At 35.7% G+C, this 20,964-nt stretch overlaps 1 protein-coding gene across 1 annotated transcript in view; it reads left to right on the forward strand.

The window, feature by feature from the left end:
• Window positions 1-1,574: 1,574 nt before the first annotated feature.
• LOC110451489 overlaps window positions 1,575-20,964 on the forward strand; it is a gene marked incomplete at its 5' end in the record, with an annotated part of 35,115 nt that continues 15,725 nt past the window's right edge. Inside the window, 9 exons of the mRNA XM_021499532.1 lie at window positions 1,575-1,720; window positions 2,923-3,040; window positions 7,020-7,040; window positions 10,917-11,576; window positions 12,310-12,431; window positions 13,048-13,092; window positions 17,260-17,422; window positions 18,720-18,820; window positions 19,269-19,599. Coding sequence (XP_021355207.1) covers window positions 1,575-1,720; window positions 2,923-3,040; window positions 7,020-7,040; window positions 10,917-11,576; window positions 12,310-12,431; window positions 13,048-13,092; window positions 17,260-17,422; window positions 18,720-18,820; window positions 19,269-19,599 — 1,707 coding nt within the window. The remainder of the gene's footprint in view (window positions 1,721-2,922; window positions 3,041-7,019; window positions 7,041-10,916; window positions 11,577-12,309; window positions 12,432-13,047; window positions 13,093-17,259; window positions 17,423-18,719; window positions 18,821-19,268; window positions 19,600-20,964) is intronic.

Genomic DNA, 20,964 nt, shown 5'->3' on the forward strand with positions numbered 1-20,964 from the left:
TAAGGGTGGTTGTTATCCGCTGTTATTTATTTAACATTTAAAGGTGTTTATTACACCCTGTAAATACTGTGACATTTAAGGGTGTTTGTTACATCCTAAAAAATACTGTGACATCAAAGGGTATATGTTACACCCTAAACATTACTGTGACATTAAAGGGTGAAAACACCTTGTAATTACTGTGACAGTGAAGGGTGTTTGTTACTCCCTGTAGTTATTATGACATTTAAGGATTTTTGAATTGTTACAACCTATAATTACTGCAACATTTTAGGGTGTTTGTTACACTTTGTAATTACTTCGACATTTAAGATTGTTTGTTACACCCTGTAATGACTGTGACATTTAATGGTGTATGTAACACCCTAAAATTACTATGACATTAAGGGTGTATGTAACACCCTGTTATTATTGTGACATTTTAGGGTGTTTGTTACACCCTGTAACTACTGTGACATTTAAGGGTGTTTGTTACACTTTGTAATTACTGTGACATTTATTATTGTACACCCTGTTATTATTGTGACATTTTAGGGTGTTTGTTACACCCTGTAGTAACTGACTGTGACATTTAAGATACATTTGTAGTTTGTTACACCTTGAATTACTGTGACATTTAAGGGTGTTATGCCCTGTTGTTAATGTGACATTTAAGGTGTATGTTAAACCCTGTAACTACTGTGACATTTTAGGGTGTATGTTACACCCTGTAGCTACTGTGACATTAAAGGGTGTTTGTTACACCCTGTAATTACTGTGACATTAAAGGGTGTTTGTTACACCCTGTAGTTACTCTGACATTGAAGGTTGTTTGTTACACTCTGTAGTTACAGTGACATTTAAGGGTGTGGTTACACCCTGTAATTACTGTGTCATTTAAGGGTGTTTAATACACCCTGTTATTTCTGCGACATTTAAGGGTACGGTCACACCCTGTAATTACTGTGACATTTAAAGTTGTTTGTTACACCCTGTAATTACTGTGACATTTAATTGTGTTTGTGATATGTTTGTAAAAGATGTAAGGTAAGGTAGCATACATCCCTAATTCTAACACAATTCAGAGGTAGAATGTGTAAGGTAGAACACATCTTTTACACAAACACAAGTTATTTATTTGAAAAAGTTAAAATGATTGAAAAACTTTCCAATACACTTTGTTATAAAAAAAACCCAGGAATAATAGACAAATTTGTGAAATAAATCTGAAAATTATCATTAGAGGATAAAGGACTGTCAAAATGAGAAAGAATAGTGGTTGATCTTTATAACAACTGATAACCCCCATTCTGATGAAAGACTGAATTAACTTTAAAAATCAAATCATGAACATAACTCCTGTTTTTCCTAAAGGGGCCTAAAGCATTATCTATAATTTACTGGAGTTACAAAAGATGCGTACTAGATGTACAAATCTTTGTAAGATTATACATATAATTTAATGCTATTATTACCTGTTTGTACATGCTTGTAGGCCAGACTACCAGGGAAGACAAGTTTTACTATTTAAAGGGTAGTTTAATGTAGTTTAATGTGACTTTTTTCATTGGTCTGTTGTGTTTTATTTTTTCCAGAGTGAACAAGGGGGGATTGACTTTCGTACATACGAGAATCTTACCAGTCTCACAGCACCCTTCGGGACCACAAACACCCCAGTGATTGGAACGAAAATTATAGGAGGTGTACAGGTCCCTGTCATTGAACACCTTTCTTCCAGTCAGTAAGTATACAGGTTTATATGATGAAGGCTCAGTGGTTAGTATGTGTGATTGCTGTAGACAGGCTCAGAAGGTCTCGTGTTACAGAACTGTCCTGGATAACAAAGTGATGTAAGAAATTTTCTATCCTAATACACCCAATTTCAGGTGCTTGATGTCACATTAATGGGACAACAATGGCATGACCTTACCCAATCGGTAACATTCTAATGGTGCAATGCAGGAATTGTGACGTATTTATGCAATTTCTGACCAAATTATGGTGAATATTGGAGTGGGAGGGAAATACTTTTACATGTCCATGGATAAAGGATAGGCAAACTCTACCCTCTGGGTGCAAAACTCTTTGCATGCATAAACCTCAGGTTTTACCCAATTTGAAAACCCCTTTGTGGAATTCCCCTATCCTACACCCCTGGGCATGACATCAGTGGCCAGTGATATATTGATTGTACTGCCATATATTGTAGCTCGTTGTAGTATGGTAATAGGAAGGCTATGCTGAAAGGAACCGCAGTTCATTTCACCATTATGATCATATGAACCCACCCTATGGTGAAATGAAGGCTACCATCAATTCTTTTCTGACCAAATTTTTTCATTAATTTTGTTTTAGTTAACTTCACTGTGTTGTGCTATATATCTGAATCACAAAAATTAAGTCTGAGGTAGAGAAATTTGGGGTGGGGCCGGGGGGCTTCATTTCACTATGGGGCGGTTCATATTACCATAATGGTAAAATGAACCACAGTTCATATGACCATAATGCTTCACAATACCATGCTACACCTCCGGAATGTATACAATATAGGCAGGTGATTTCAGTTATAATTTCTCCGTATTAACTCCAAGTTTGTTGCTGCAGTGGGATGGAAAATTTCATAGATTAATTAAAAAAAAGAATAGATAGATTTGAATGAAATTACATGCACAGTGTCTGTTATAGTATGAATATGAATTCAAACGTAGCTATAGTGTATAACTTTACTTCCTTTACAAACATTGCATTATGGTTTATCAGGTTGTGACAGGAACATGGTTATCATTAATGAAGTAACTGCAGAAGTTAAATTTGTAAATAATTTATGATTCATCTGCTTATCTTAAATATGTATAGCAATGCGCAACTCAGACTTCAATACACCATATAGACCTTTTAGGATCCTCATTTTCAAAACATACAGTCAGTAATCATGTGTTACAGGGAAAATGGCAGTTTTGGAATCGGCATCACAAAGCTGACTGACATAGCAGACAAGCCAAACAATGTCAACCCAGACCTTCTGAGACGGGGTGCCCGTACCTACTTCAGCGCTCAGCAGGTGTGTATGGCCAGACAGCTAGCTACCCCAATATCCATTAACTTACTAAATTCAATGGAAACAGCTTCCTTGAGAGACCACCCTAATTGGAGACAGACTTTTTCATATCCAAAGTTATCTGTAGATAAAAAAAACACATATCATTAGGACAAGTTCTTTAATCATTAGAAAGGATTCTCACAGTTTCTGCTATATTTGATATGGGCAGAATTATTGATGGATGTTTCTTAACCATAAATATAATTTCTAGTTCAGTTATAATAACCATGAACCTAATCCTCTCTATAAAACTACTTCAACTCTCTGAAACTAGAAAGCTGGAATAGAAACTAGGAAGTTGGATAAATGGGGTTTCATTTACAGTTAAGACAGCAAAATTAGAAGAAAAAAGAAAGATAAAATGCACAGTAAATATAACTTCTTGATACTTAGATGTAATGCAATTTGCTAACCATGATGCAAGATATAACTGCAGTTGTCTGTCTTGATACAAGATATGACTTCAGTTGTCTGCCTTGATACAAGATGTCTATAGCTGCAGTTGTCTTTACCTTGATACAAGATTTAACTGCAGTTGTCTGTCTTGATAAAAAATGCCGAGTTGTCTGTCTTGTTACAAGATATAACTGCAGTTGTCTGTCTTGTTACAAGATATAACTGTAGTTGTCTGTCTTGTTACAAGATATAACTGCAGTTGTCTGTTTTGGTACAAGATATAACTGCAGTTGTCTGTCTTGTTACAAGATATAACTAGTTTTCTGTCTTGATACAAGATGTCTATAGCTGCAGTTGTCTTTACCTTGTTACAAGATACAACTGCAGTTGTCTGTCTTGTTACAAGAAATAACTACAGTTGTCTGTCTTGATACAAGATATAACTGTAGTCGTCTGCCTTGATACAAGATATAACTACAGTTGTCTGTCTTGATACAAGATGTCTATAGCTGCAGTTGTCTTTACCTTGATACACGATTTAACTGCAGTTGTCTGTCTTGTTACGAGATATAACTACAGTTGTCTGTCTTTATACAAGATATAACTGTAGTCGTCTGCCTAGATACAAGATGTCTATAGCTGCAGTTGTCTTTACCTTGATACAAGATATAACTGTAGTTGTCTGCCTTGTTACAAGATATAACTGCAGTTGTCTGTCTTGTTACCAGATATAACTGCAGTTGTCTGTCTTGTTACGAGATATAACTACAGTTGTCTGTCTTGTTACAAGATATAACTACAGTTGTCTGTCTTGTTACAGGATATAACTACAGTTGTCTGTCTTGTTACAAGATATAACTGTAGTTGTCTGTCTTGTTACAAGATATAACTGCAGTTGTCTGTATTGTTACAAGATATAACTACAGTTGTCTGTATTGTTACAAGATATAACTAGTTTTCTGTCTTGATACAAGCTGTCTATAGCTACAGTTGTCTTTACCTTGTTACAAGATACAACTGCAGTTGTCTGTCTTGTTACGAGATATAACCACAGTTGTCTGTCTTGATACAAGATATAACTGTAGTCGTCTGCCTTGATACAAGATATAACTGTAGTTGTCTGTCTTGTTACAAGATATAACTACAGTTGTCTGTCTTGATACAAGATATAACTTCAATTGTCTGCCTTGATACAAGATGTCTATAGCTGCAGTTGTCTTTACCTTGTTACAAGATATAACTGCAGTTGTCTTTCTTGTTACGAGATATAACTACAGTTGTCTGTCTTGATACAAGATATAACTGTAGTCGGCTGCCTTGATACAAGATATAACTACAGTTGTCTGTCTTGTTACAAGATAAAACTATAGTTGTCTGTCTTGATACAAGATATAAGTGAAGTCATCTGCCTTGATACAAGATATAACTACAGTTGTCTGTCTTGTTACAAGATATAACTGCAGTCGTCTGCCTTGACCCAACATATAACTACAGTTGTCTGTCTTTATACAAGATATAACTGCAGGTGTCTGTCTTGTTACAAGATATAACTTCAATTGTCTGACTTGATTCAAGATGTCTATAGCTGCAGTTGTCTTTACCTTGTTACAAGATATAATAACTGCAGTTGTCTGTCTTGAAACAAGATATAACTGCAGGTGTCTGTCTTGTTACAAGATATAACTTCAATTGTCTGACTTGATTCAAGATGTCTATAGCTGCAGTTGTCTTTACCTTGATACAAGATTTAACTGAAGTTGTCTGTCTTGTTACAGGATATAACTACAGTTGTCTGTCTTGATACAAGATATAACTGTAGTCGTCTGCCTTGACCCAAGATATAACTACAGTTGTCTGTCTTGTTACAAGATATAACTGCAGTTGTCTGTCTTGTTACAAGATATAATAACTGCAGTTGTCTGTCTTGTTACAGGATATAACTGCAGTTGTCTGTCTTGATACAAGATATAACTACAGTTGTCTGTCTTGTTACAAGATATAACTTCAATTGTCTGCCTTGATACAAGATGTCTCTAGCTGCAGTTGTCTTTACCTTGATACAAGATATAACTACAGTTGTCTGTCTTGATAAAAGATGCCAATTTGTCTGTCTTGTTACAAGATATAACTACAGTCGTCTGCCTTGATACAAGATATAACTACAGTTGTCTGTCTTGAGACAAGATATAACTACAGTTGTCTGCCTTGCTACAAGATATAACTACAGTCGTCTGCCTTGATACAAGATATACAATGTAACTACAGTTGTCTGCCTTGATACAAGATGTAGAAACAGTTGTCTGCCTTGAAACAAGATGTATCTGCAGTTGTCAACCTTGAAACAAGATGTAACTGCAGTTGTCTCAATTGATACGAGATGTAACAGCAGTTGTCTCCCTTGATACAAGATGTAACTGCAGTTAGTTGTCTGCCTTGATACAAGATATACAATGTAACTACAGTTGTCTGCATTGATACAAGATATACAATGTAACTACAGTTGTCTGCCTTGATACAAGATATAAGTGCAGTTTGATGACTAAATTTATCACAATTCATTATGCACCTGAAGTACTCTTTCATTTAAAACCAGCTGGGTTACTTATATGAGGATGTCCTGTAGTAATTTGTACACCAATCATTGGTAACAGCACAGCCATCTTCTGTAACCTGTCATGTAAAATTTTGTAATATCATAACAGTGCAGGCAAATTCATGTTCATATGTAATAATGTTGCTTCAATTAAAAAAGCTTTGTTCATTGGCAATAAATAATCAAGATAACCAACATTCCATTATCTTTACATGATAATTGCCTTTTTTATATATTTGTAAATTAGAACTAAGGAGTTCATCTAAAATCTGTTTACTTTTTCTTAAGTAATTTTCTAATTCAACTGCAGTTAGAACACAGGTTTCATATCAGCAAAACATTTGTCATCTTTTTAAACATTTTGATAATGATAATGATATAAACACAGCTTTCTAGTGCTGTATTAGAACTTTTATGTCAAGTTATTAAAAACTGTTTTTTGCATGTAAGATGATGCGTCTGATAACAATAATATGATATTATTTGATTACTTGGTGAAGTTTTTTTCTAAATATTCTTAATCTGACATTTTTTTTCTCTCTAAAACATCAAAATATTTAACAAAAAGTTTATTGTATCATGTTTGCTGGATCTCATTTTAAGGAAAGTACATTTGTCCTTGAAAATATCGGCACATAAAACCTTGGTTCAAGTCTGCATGACATCACACTGGTCGTTCAAATTCTGATTAGCTTTTAATAGAAATGAGAATTTTATTAGATATATACATGTCTTGAAATTTGCACTATAATTGGTACTTTTGTTTTCTTCTCTTTGCATGATGTTGTTTTGAAACAAATATCTACTATATCATTTTTGGCTTCAAACCTTTTTGATAATAATAAATATATGAAAGACTTTGTAATACTTTGTCATTCAGCTTATCAGACTCATAACCACTGGTATTATAGAGGACACTTTGCTTATGTTAAATCCTTTATATATCCACAGCCTAAGGATGACTTTGAGCAGGTAGGCTGTTGGCTGATTGGCCAGTTATGAGACAATCACCTTCATGTAGACTCCTTTCCATCTAACCTTTTCACTGTATATCATATTTAATTAGTTTGTATAATTTATAAAAAAGGACAAAATAAAATGTATAAAATTCAATTTTATTTGTTGACATAGCCATTTTAGCTCAAAAACAAAATAAACAGCTAACACAGTAACAGTATATAAATGGGCATCATCCTCTTCATAGCTCTTGTCAAAATGAAGTAACTAGTGAGAAATTGAATTATTGAAGCATAATTTTTGTTCAAAATTTCAGACGTAATTTTTATGGTAGAAGTATTTGATATTAACCACAGTGAAAGGGTTTTTGGTTTGATGTTTTTGCCTTTCTGTCCCTATATACTGGTTCCCTTGTCTCAGTATTCCTTATTAAACCTGACTCCCATTTCCACGTATTTGCATACCATCATTCGACTGAAGGCACTATAATTCAAATCATTGTAATTTGTTTCATTTGAAATTCTGTGTTTTATTTTAATGATGAAATTTGGAATTGGCCAGGCTGTGAGTGAATCATTGATTCTGATTGCATGTAGGAATTTTGAAATGTGTGGTTTTAATACAACATTGATAGGTGTAATGTCAGCCATTGTTGAATAAACTTTAGGATGGTTTTAATGCATTGCTGTTGCTTGTGTGGAAAATTTTGTCCAGTCCTTTATATTTTATAGATGTCCATTTTGTTGCTTGTGCTTTAATCTTTGGTGTACCGATATATTGAGTCCGAGATTTCTTAAACTTCTTGCACATATTTGCCAAGTCACCCTAGCTATATTGAAGGCAGACTGATTTTGCACTCCCAATTTTACTTCTTTTTTTTCAGCAAAATTCCTCCAACATTTTGCTCTTGCTAAAATCACTTATTTTATCTTGTAAAACAGCCTTAATGATGACATTTTACACATGTGTTTTAAGAATAAATATTTCTCTTTCTAATTTCTCCAAAATATTTTACCTTAAAAAAATTAACAGTTTTGTACTTCTAATATCATACATTAACATTAAAAACTTATTTTGATTTTTTAATGAGTCTCGGGGCACAGCATTAGCTCTCAGTCAATTTAAAATATTTTTGACATTGTGATAAACTCATTCACCCCTGTAATTTCATAATGAACAATTCCAACCTTTGAATTGGAAGAATTCAAATATGTCTGCAGGGGTGAATGAGTTAATACTTAGAACATTTGTGATGGGATTTTCTCTGTTAAATAATAACCTCTAGCAATATCTTTCCATTCAATATTTGTTTAAATCAATATGAAAATTTTGCTTCAAGAAAATTGTTAATTTTTGTTCACTGAAACAAAAGCAGTAAATTGAAGATTGAAGCACTTTGCTCACTTGTTATCTGTTTGGTTGATCATTTTATTATTTTAAGTTATTAACCACGGATAATAATTTATGAACCACTTTGAGACGACCTACGGACTAGATTGTGATAAAGCGGTATATAAGAACCTCAAATTATTATTATCGGGTGGTCGAGTGGTGCAGTGGATAGCGCACTTGCCTTTCACCAAGGCAGCCGGGGTTCGATTCTCTGATCGGATGTGAAAAGGTATGGGGTCACCTGCCAGACCACGTGGGTTTTCTCCAGGTAATCCGGTTTCCTCCCACATTTAGATCCTCCGCATGCTAACATCTGGGCCAAGAGTGATTGATATAAGTTGACATAACTTTTTTCATAATTGTGGTAAAATAAACAAAGTTTATATTTATTATTAGTAGTATTATCATATAAAGAAACATTGCATACGTGTGCTTTATTTGAGGCCTCAACTTTTATTATTTGCTTGGTTAAAAAAAAATGTTACTAATAATATTTTTTAACAATGTTTTGAAATAATAATTATCATCATTACCTTTTCTGTATCATATCAATCCAAGTGTTATATTAAAACATTATTTAATAGGATAAAGGTTAGTGGAAAAAACTGAAAGAGGCCTGATTATAGGATGTATTCAAGTCAGGAAATGTGTGGAAAACAGAAGTGTTTCAAAACAGCTAAAGATAAATATGATAAACTCAAATAGAGGGGGACAATTCCAGATCACATGAGGCAGACATGTAGTCAGGTCAATATTGTAAATGTACTTAAACTCAATTAGTGGACTCACATTCCCTTGTATTGAGTTATATTGTGATATAACACCCTACTTATCATAATGTAGTAAGTGATTTAACTTCACATTTTTGAATTCAGCTCAAAAAAGCTTAAGGTCATAGGAGTGTATTGCTAAACGGAAATAGGAAGTACATCCCTAGTTGAAAATCCAATGTAGGGAGACAGTATCACAATTTCCGCATATTCTAATGTTTAATATTAAACTGATGAATGTTGTATGTTTATTATTGGCAGAACAGTGTGTTATTTTAATATTTAAGTATTTCAAAGCAATCCAGGCATCAATTCAGTTGTTTTTTAATCAATGAGTCACATGTGTCCATTTTTCTGTACTTCAGGAAACCGGCTACCTATTTCACTACTGTGAATTTTTTCAAGAACGATAACTCATACATGCAATTACTATGTGTATATGGTTTTATTATAAAATGTCAATTTTTAATAGTTTATAGATAACTAATTTTACACAATTTCAGCATTTATAACATTGACATACATTAATGCAATACTAATCTATGTCAGTATCATTTTTATTGACATTATTTTGTTAAAAATTGTGTTTGATTGTTTTTTCAAAATTCACTCCCTTTTACATAAATTTCCATTTAAAATCCTTAAAATTCTGACAACCTATATTATTTTTGTGGCAGATTTTTTTTTTTTACTTCAAAGCAATATAACTACAATTTGAAGAAATTCTACTGAGAAATGGCGACACAATCCTTAAATATGACTTATTGATGACAGTATAAACTTTTTATGTGAGATATTGTTTTTTTGTTGGTTTTCTTTTAGGATATTTAATGTTAGTGACATTATTTTCAGCAATGACATTAAGTAATTAGCTTTTTGGTAACTGCGAGTTCTAGTTTACATTAAATCAGAAAATTTAAATCTGAATTGAAATACTTCCCATGAAAAATGACAAGTTGCAAAAATGACATGTTTTGTGAAAATACCATCCTGAGCCACGTGGGTGCAACACGTACAGCTATATGATATTTCCTTATGATTTGTAACGATAAAATTTAGTTGAACCAGAATTAATTTACTCAGGAGTTAACTTTATGCAAGAGTTAACTTTACACAGAGTTAACTTTACTCAGCACTTAACTTTATACAGAGTTAACTTTACTCAGAAGTTAACTTTATGCAGAGTTAACTCTACTCAGAAGTTAACTTTACTCAGAAGTTAACTTTACTCTGAAGTTAACTTTACTCAGGAGTTAACTTTATGCAGGAGTTAACTTTACTCAGGAGTTAACTTTATGCAGGAGTTAACTTTATACAGAATTAACTTTATACAGAGTTAACTTTACTCAGAAGTTAACTTATTTACTCAGAAGTTAACTATATACTCAGAAGTTAACTTTACTCAAGAGTTTACTTTACACAGGAGAGTTAACTTTAATCAGGAGTTAACTTTACACAGGAGATAACTTAACTTTAAAAGCAAAGAAAATTCCAGCTTAAAGATTATATGAAAATGTTATCCATTTTGTCAAATTTACAGTTGCATTATGACCTAATGGTGTCTGATATAAAGATCACAATGAACATTCTGTAATTCATCCAAGTGATTTTTCATTCTGTGTCACCTAGAGGTAGTTTAATTTGTATTCTGTGTTTACTACTTTCACTTGAAATACCAAACTTAAATACATTACAACTTGTGATTTATATTGATGGTCCTTGTTTGTAGGACAATTTTCAATCACACCTGCATGGTAAGCCGACCTTTCATGGAAGAAATCGCCCCGATTCAAAGTCTTTGACACGAGGATGGAAGGTAGATGCTCTTCAAACCAATAAAAACAAGAACCAGCTGTCCACTATTTTTGAACCAGAGATGGGAAACCCAAACGCTTTACAATTGGAAACGGAATATGGCGACAAATATATGATGGATGGAAAAGATGAAAGGCCATTAAGTGATCAACACAAAATGAAACCAAACGGACGGATGTATGATTCTGCTGAGTTCCCAAAAGCTCTCAGTGATATAGGTCCACCTCCTGTCTCAAAGGAATACCAAATAAGCCAGCATCCTGCCAAAGATTCGTTTGCAAACTCACATCCATATATTGACCACAGTGAACAGACACCACGGACTGTGCTTAACGAGGAGCGCAATAGACTGTTAAAGTATTTGTGGAGTGCAAACCATGGCACCCTCCCTCAGAGACCTATCGAGCTCTCACTGGTGGAGGAAGAGAAGTTAGGGCACATTGTTAGTGTGGAATTGGATGGTGTACCAAGGAAACGACTTGACAAGGTTCATGCCGATGTCATTTCAGCGGACTGGGCACAAAATGGCACATGTGCTCTGGTGGCCATGAAAAAAGCTCTGGAAGCAAGTCAGGTAAGTTTTTAATATCTATAATGATAATACTGCTCTATACCAGATAGGACAGGAAGGGTTTTGTGTATGTTTTTTATTTTATTTAATGTCCTATTAACAGGTAAGGTCATTTAAGTACATGCCTCCATGCGTGTTCGGTATGCACGCATGTGTTTATGTGTGCTGGAGGTAGGTATGTTGGTGTACTTGCCTCCTTGTGAGAGCACAGATCTGATGCTGACTTTATAGTACTACTTCACTGAAAAACCATGCCAAAGGCACCACGTACAGCACTTCGCCTGATCACATTATACTGACAATGGGTGAACCATTTGTTGCCATTTCCCTAATACTAAATGTAAATGGGACAGAACCCATTGCCTTTCCTCACCTGGGCGAACATTCAAAATGAAAGCCAAAAGTGAGGTATTGCCAAGCAAGGCTCTAGGAATTATAAAAGGTAGTTAGAAGTAGAGAGAATTATTACGATCACAAAAGTTGCAATGGGTGCAGCAGATTTATTTTGGTCACCTTTGTGTCCCCAAGAAGAGGGCACAAAAGCAAATCCCCAATTCTGAAGGGGGTGCTGGGTTGGGACAGGAAGGAGAGGATACTCAATATAGTACAACCATCTTAGAAAATGATCATTTGAATCAAGCCAATCTAATGTTATCTAAATGTGATTGTTGGATCGTAAACAATGGATTCCATATTTAGTTGAAATAATAAGATTTTACTTTTTTTTAACTTTCAGATACGTTTAGACCCAGATACAGTGCGATTGGTGGCAGCTAAGTTTGTTGACCGTAATCAGAATGGATGGATATTTTATCGGGATTTTATTAGATATCTTAAGAAATTTTTGCCTAAAGAACCGTAAGTTTCTTATATTTACCTTTATTTCACATTTGACCATTGATTCCTTAATTGAAACCATAATCTCAGACAAATTTAAGTTTTAGAAATCATCCAATATTGATGTTGTGTATACGTACCAATCAATTAGAGATTGTGTATACGTACCAATTAACTAGAGATTGTGTATACATACCAATTAACTAGAGAATGTATAAACGTACCAATTAACTAGAGATTGTATATACGTACCAATTAACTAGAGATTGTGTATACGTACCAATTAACTAGAGATTGTGTATATGTACCAATTAACTAGAGATTGTGTATACGTACCAACTAACTAGAGTTTGTGTATACATATCAATTAACTAGAGATTGTGTATACGTACCAATTCACTAGAGATTGTGTATATGTACCAATTAACTAGAGATTGTGTATACGTACCAATCAATTAGAGATTGTTTAATAGAGATCAAGCACTCATATACAAATCAACTAGAGATTGTTCAGTTCAAACAGTTACCATAACATATAATGTCTTAGAAAGAAAGCAGTCAGTCGATAACTTAAATCCTAAATTATAATTGTGATCAGTCCTCCACTATAAATAGCTGTAACCATTTACTTTTACAGACAGAGCAATTTTGAACAGCGGTTCCAAAGTCATCCCAGCTCCCCGTAAGTACATATTGTTCTCCCCGTAAAAACATATTGTTCTCCCTGTAAGTACATATTGTTCTCCCCGTAAATACATATTGTTCTCCCCGTAAAGTACACGTTGTTCTCTCTGTAAGTACATATTGTTCTCTCTGTAATTACATATTGTTCTCCCTGTAATTACATATTGTTCTCCCTATAAGTACATATTGTTCTCCCTGTAATTACATATTGTTCTCCCTATAAGTACATATTGTTCTCCCTGTAATTACATGTTGTTCTCCCCGTACGTACATATTGTTCTCCCTATAAGTACATATTGTTCTCCCTGTAATTACATATTGTTCTCCCAGTAAGTACATGTTGTTCTCCCCGTACGTCCATATTGTTCTCCCTATAAGTTCATATTGTTCTCCCTGTAATTACATATTGTTTTCCCTGTAAGTACATATTGTTATCCCTGTAATTACATGTTGTTCTCCCCGTACGTACATGTTGTTCTCCCCGTAATTACATATTGTTCTCCCTGTAATTACATATTGTTCTCCCTGTAAGTACATATTGTTCTCCCTGTAATTACATGTTGTTCTCCCTGTAATTACATATTGTTCTTCCCGTACGTACATGTTGTTCTCCCCGTAATTACATATTGTTCTCCCAGTAAGTACATGTTGTTCTCCCCGTAAGGTCAACGATGTTCTCCCTGTAAATACATATTGTTCTCCCCGTAAGAACATGTTGCTCTCCCCGTTAGTATAAGTTGTTCTCCCTGTAAGTAAATATTGTTGTCCCCGAAAGTACATGTTGTTCTCCCCGTACAGTACAAGTTGTTCTCCCCGTAAAGAACACGTTGTTCTCCCTGTAAATGCATATTGTTCTCCTTGTAATTACATATTGTTTTCCTCGTAAGTACATATTGTTTTCCTCGTAAGAACATGTTGCTCTCCCCGTTAGTATAAGTTGTTCTCCCTGTAAGTACATGTTGTTCTCCCTGTAAGTACTTATTGTTCTCCCCGAAAGTACACGTTGTTCTCCGCGTAAATACATGTTGCTCTCCCCGTAAAGTACACGTTGTTCTCTCCCCTGAAATGTACTTCCTCCCCGTAAGTACATGTTGTTCTCCCTGTAAGTACATGATGTTCTCCCAGTAAATACATATTGTTCTCCACGTAAGTACAAGTAATTTTACAAATTATATAGGGCGCTATATAAATGTTGTATATTATTATTATTATTATAAGTACATGTTGTTCTCCCAGTAAATATATATTGTTCTCCCCATAAATACACATTGTTCTCCCAGTAAATACATGTTGTTCTCCCCATAAATACACATTGTTCTCCCAGTAAATACATGTTATTCTCCCCATAAATACACATTGTTCTCCCCGTAAGTACATGTTGTTCTCCCCGTAAATATATATTGTTCTCCCCGTAAGTACATGTTGTTCTTCACGTAAGTACATGTTGCTCTCCCGAAGATTTTAAGACATTTGACCCCTGTGACCTTGAAAGTGGGTCAAGGTCATTCATTTGAACAAACTTGGTAGCCCTTCATTCCAGCATGCTACTGGCCATTTATCATCACCCTAGGCCTTTTGGTTATTGAGAAGAAGTTGTTTAAAGTAAAATATTGACGCCGGACGGACGCCGGACCAGGTGAGCTAAAAACTAGTATAATATGAAGCAAAATAAGAATTTAGGGAAGATTAAGACAGAGACCCTTGAAAATATACAAGGCCAAGACTGGTATGATATCTAGCTTACATTTGTGCAACATGACATGTATATATGACAGAATGACATAGTAGAATTGGTGGACAATCCGTTATATAATTAAGAACATGAAACATTGGAGAAATTGATGGAATTGATGTAAGAGAATGCCATTGAATTGATATCAGATGAAAGTGAACGAATGAAAGACAGACTGTTGAGGACAAGGTGTTATTGTGAGAGAATGTAGGAATGGTGGTGTTGATGATGAAAGGACAGGAAGCAAACTTTAGAGTTAAAGTGAAAAGAGCAAGGGAGATTTTCATTAGACATAATTGCTAGTACAGACTGAAGCATGGGAACCTTCATGGGCAAGTGGACATTTGACCACCTGATGGCTGTCCATCTCATGAGGATAGAAATGTTAGTTATAATTGATTTTCATGTTAGATACTTTCTTAGTTTTTATTTGGAATAGATATATAGAGAGATGTTAGTTAGATAGAGACTGATACTGAGATAGTGAGTTAGAAAGAGAACACCCTGAGAGAGATGAGTCAGAGAGAACACCCTGAGAGAGATGAGTCAGAGAGAACACAGTCAAAGAGTGGAGAGTCAGTGAGTTGACACTAAGAGAGAACACCCAGAGAGAGATGAGTAAGAGATAACAGACTGAGAGAGATGAGTCAGAGAGAACACAGTCAAAGAGAGATGAGTCAGAGATACCAGACTGAGAGAGATGAGTAAGAGATAACAGACTGAGACAGATGAGTCAGAGAGAACACACTCAAAGAGTGGAGAGTCTGTGAGTTGACACTCAGAGAGAACACCCCGAGAGATATGAGTCAGAGAGAACACCCTGAGAGAGATGAGCCAGAGAGAACACCCTGAAAGAGATGAGTCAGAGAGAACAAAGTCAAAGAGTGGAGAGACAGTGAGATGACACTCAGAGAGAACACCCTGAGAGAGATGAGCCAGAGAGAACACCCTGAGAGATATGAGTCAGAGAGAACACCGTCAAAGAGAGATGAGTCAGAGAGAACCCAGTCAAAGAGTGGAGAGTCAGTGAGTTGACACTCAGAGAGAACACCCCGAGAGAGATGAGTCAGAGATAACAGACTGAGAGAGATGAGTCAGAGAGAACACAGTCAAGGAGTGGAGAGTCAGTGAGTTGACACTCAGAGAGAGCAGACTGAGAGAGATGAGTCAGAGAGAACACAGTCAAAGAGTGGATAGTCAGTGAGTTGACACTCAGAGAGAACACCCCGAGAGATATGAGTCAGAGATAACAGACTGAGAGAGATGAGTCAGAGACAACACAGTCAAAGAGTGGAGAGTCAGTGAGTTGACCCTCAGAGAGAACAGACTGAGAGAGATGAGTCATAGAGAACACAATCAAAGAGTGGAGAGTCAATGAGTTGACACTCAGAGAGAACAGACTGGGAGAGATGAGTCAGAGAGAACACAGTCAAAGAGTGGAGAGTCAGCGAGTTGACACTCAGAGAGAACAGACTGAGAGAGATGAGTCAGAGAAACCTCAGTCAAAGAGTGGAGAGTCAGTGAGTTGACACTCGGAGAGAACACCCCGAGAGAGATGAGTCAGAGATAACAGACTGAGAGAGATGAGTCAGAGACAACACAGTCAAAGAGTGGAGAGTCAGTGAGTTGACACTCAGAGAGAGCAGACTGAGAGAGATGAGTCAGAGAGAACACAGTCAAAGAGGGGAGAGTCAGTGAGTTGACACTCAGAGAGAACACCCCGAGAGATATGAGTCAGAGATAACAGACTGAGAGAGATGAGTCAGAGACAACACAGTCAAAGAGTGGAGAGTCAGTGAGTTGACCCTCAGAGAGAACAGACTGAGAGAGATGAGTCATAGAGAACACAATCAAAGAGTGGAGAGTCAATGAGTTGACACTCAGAGAGAACAGACTGGGAGAGATGAGTCAGAGAGAACACAGTCAAAGAGTAGAGAGTCAGTGAGTTGACACTCAGAGAGAACACCCTGAGAGAGATGAGTCAGAGAGAACACCCTGAGAGAGATGAGTCAGAGAGAACACAGTCAAAGAGGGGAGAGTCAGTGAGTTGACACTCAGAGAGAACAGACTGAGAGAGATGAGACCGGAGAGATTAAATTAAAGAAACATGGAAATAGAAATAACGAGCTGGAAGTTAAGAATAAACATTGAACTGGAATTGGAATTGAGCTAATTTATTATTCCCCAGACCGTGCTAGGCGGCCAGTCACAAATACATGTATATTATGATCTTCAGACAACATGCTTCACAAAATGAACAGGATATATATCTAGAATGGTGCCCCCCCCCCCCCCCCCCACACACACACACACCCACACACACACTCCTGACAAAAAAAAATCTGAATATGTGAAAACAGATTCTTGCTTGTTAAATTCATCATTGAATTAACCATGTTTGGTATTAAACTTTGATTTCCTCACCTTGAGCAGGATGGATGACCTCAACCCACAGATACATCGGACATTCGGAAAAACATTACAGATTGCCAAACAACAACTAGCTGATCAGCATATCAGATTAAACCTATCTGCAATAAGGAAGGAGTTTGAAATGAAAGATAAGCCCTTTAGAGGTCGTCTCTCTGAGTCTGAGGTACAGAGACAGTGAGGGTACATAGGGGTAGTTAATTCTTGTTATGATGCACCAAGGAGGTAAATAATATTGTAATGATGGTACAAAGGGGTATGAATATTTGTTATGATGTTCATGGGGTAGTTTATTTTTGATATGATGGTACATAGGGGTAGTAAATATTGTTATGATGCTCATGTGGGTAGTTAATATTGTTATGATGGTACAAAGGGGTATGAATATTTGTTATGTTCATGGGGTAGTTAATATTTGTGATGATGTTCATGGGGGTATTAGTGTTTGTTATGATGTTCATGGTGCAGTTAATATGTCCATGGGGTAGTTAATATTTGTTATGATGTTCATGGGGGGATTAATATTTGTAATGATGTTCATGGGGGTATCAATATTTGTTATGATATTCATGGGGGTATCAATATTTGTTACAATGTTCATGGGGGGATTAATATTTGTTATGATGTTCATGGGGTAGTTAATATTTGTTATGATGTTCATTGATGTATTAATGTTTGTTATGATGTTCATGGGGTAAACAATATTTGTTATGATGTTCATGGGGGGATTAATATTTGTTATGATGTTCATGGGGGTATCAATATTTGTTATGATGTTCATGGGGGGATTAATATTTGTTACGATGTCCATGGGGGTAACAATATTTGTTATGATGTTCATGGGGGTATTAATATTTGTTACAATGTTCATGGGGGGATAGATATTTGTTATGATGTTCATGGGGGAATTTATATTTGTTATGATGTTCATAGGAGTAATAATATTTGTTATAATGTTCATGGGGAGATTAATATTTGTTACAATGTTCATGGTGGGATTAATATTTGTTACGATGTCCATGGGGGTAACAATATTTGTTATGATGTTAAACGTTCATGGGGGGATTAATATTTATTACGATGTCCATAGGAGTAATAATATTTGTTATGATAGTACATAGGAGTAATAATATTTGTTATGATGTTCATAGGAGTAATAATATTTGTTATGATGTTCATAGGAGTAATAATATTTGTTATGATGTTCATAGGAGTAATAATATTTGTTATAATGTTCAAGGGAGTAATAATATTTGTTATGATGGTACATAGATAGTTTATTAAGGGAAACTATGATACACATATTTGTATCAAAATCATTAACTCATTCACCCAATTCAAAGGTTGGAATAATTCATTATCAAATTGAGGGGTTGCGGTAAGTAACCCGACTTAGAGTGGGATCTACTGTACTCTTGTGTTAATTGAGCCACTTGTAAACTAGACTTATATCTTGTTGACAGATCTTTGATGTGATATACAAATACAATGTAACACTGCCGAAGGATGTATTTAGAGACCTTCTCAACATGAAAGGACGCCGGCCAGTTGATGGACAGTATGAGTAAGTAATGCAGCCATACTTTATACAATCTTCTTGGATAGAAACCCTTACTGGTTCATATGACATTTTATTGGTGATATGTATATAAGTCTAATAACAGATTCAACAGCAACAAATAAATAAATAGGACTACTTTTGAAAAACAGGAAAACATCTCCAAATTTATAACCGAACCCTGCCTGCTGCCATTTTGCCCCTTTGTGTGTAACTTGGACTTATCATCACAGAGATAGTGTAAAGTTGATAAAGTTATAGAGAACACTAGCGTTAGGTTGAAAGTACCCTAGGTTTTGTAGAGTTAGATATTACAGAGTGTTGCATTTTGTGAACCATACCTAAACAATGAAACAGTATTGAATTATTCACAAAAGTTCTCCTGACATATATTTGTGCTCTTCAAGCTCTGGCTGAAATACTTAACATTCCTCACTGTTTGTTATTTTGACAGCTGGCAGGCCTTCCTCAGTGTCCTTGAGATGATTCAGGCTGATGCCACTGGTTTGGAACTCCCACGCAGCAAGCGACCACTGGAGTATGCCAAGCCCACACTAGAGACGTACGAGTCCTGGCCTAGGAGCACTCCTCGCAGGGACAACCAACCCTACGACGGTTACCGACAGCAAACCGACCGGCAAACTGAGGATAACTGGCAACGTGATGGCTACCAACCCTCATTCAGCAATGGAGACACATATAATCAGGTGTATAATGGAAACACATCTCACAGACGGGAACCATCGCCGAGCCGCGCTCAACAGATGACGTATAGAAATGATGACGTAAGAACGATCCCCTTTCTCCATGTTTATTATTGCACAATCCAACACTGCTTTTCCTTTTCCATCACATTCTGCACCTGTTCGTTTGAAATATTCTTTCATTCTGTTACCTCATTCATCGCAAAGACCCCCTTCACTAAGATACAGAGACATCAGTAATCAGACCCACAGTAACATCATAACAGACCCATTTCACTGGAATACAAGAGAAGATCATAAAAGGACCATTACAATAACTTTTCATTAAGCAGATCCCTCGTCTGGGGCATCACAATTGTTAGATGAGAAATAATGGCTCCGTTCTGGTGGTTTGATCAGTTTATTCTTCAGAATATTTTTCAGTCTTGCAGAACTTTCTGTAAGTCAACTGAAATTAATATGTGGCAGAACATAACAGAACTTAAAATGTGGCAGAACATAACATGTGGCAGTAACATGTGGCAGAACGTAGCTAACAGTTACAGTCCAGTGGTCTTATCAGTTTTCTTCCAGAATGCTTTGGCACATCATTTCTAGATCTAAAGGACTCGCACATATTAATCATTTACTTTATGTTATTACTAAGCTTTTGAGTTAATATCTTTGATATTTGAAGTTCAACACTAGTGATAACTGTCTAGATTTATAGATACATACCTGACAAAGGCTCAAAAAGGTATTTTTGGCGGGTTTATAAGAGCATTACAGGCGTCTGCTTTTGACAACTGGAAGTTTACAGGCCAAAATGGGACAGGTACCCCCGTGATTTTTCACCCCAAATCAATCCACCATCACATATTAAAATTTACTAAAACTATACGAAGTTCTAAAGTTAAATATCTATAGAATTCATTCAATGTGAAATATGTCAACAATTACCCATTTAAATTACTCAGAGTCAGTGTATTTGATTGGAACAAATTTTAGGTAGGGATTACAATCGTATGAAACACTTGCTGATAGGCTGATTTAGTGGTGTGAGTCCTGTAGGCCTGTTGATGGAGCACTATCATTCAGAATAATATGTTTACATGTGGCTAAATTGTTTCAACCTCTTAACTAAACAAGAGGCCCATGGGCCTTAACGGTCACCTGATAAATTTATACAGAGAGTTGATTTCGTTTTTAACATGAACAGAAATATTATTCAAAGTGACAAAAAACAATAAAACCACCTTATTCAATATCAAGCATACAGATTTCAGACTAAAAAGGATTTGAAACTAGCACCTCTGATTCTTAACAAGGAAAATGAAGAAATTTTAGCACACTGACTCCCTTGAGCCCCACCCTACAGCCCTTGGGGGTAGGGCTGGCTCAAAATTTTCAAAGTATCAAACTGTCAACTCAAGGTTATAATTCCAATCAAGTTATTAACATGTAATA

This window comes from Mizuhopecten yessoensis, unplaced genomic scaffold (assembly GCF_002113885.1).
Source record: "Mizuhopecten yessoensis strain PY_sf001 unplaced genomic scaffold, ASM211388v2 scaffold6087, whole genome shotgun sequence".
NCBI classification, from domain to species: Eukaryota; Metazoa; Mollusca; class Bivalvia; order Pectinida; family Pectinidae; genus Mizuhopecten; species Mizuhopecten yessoensis.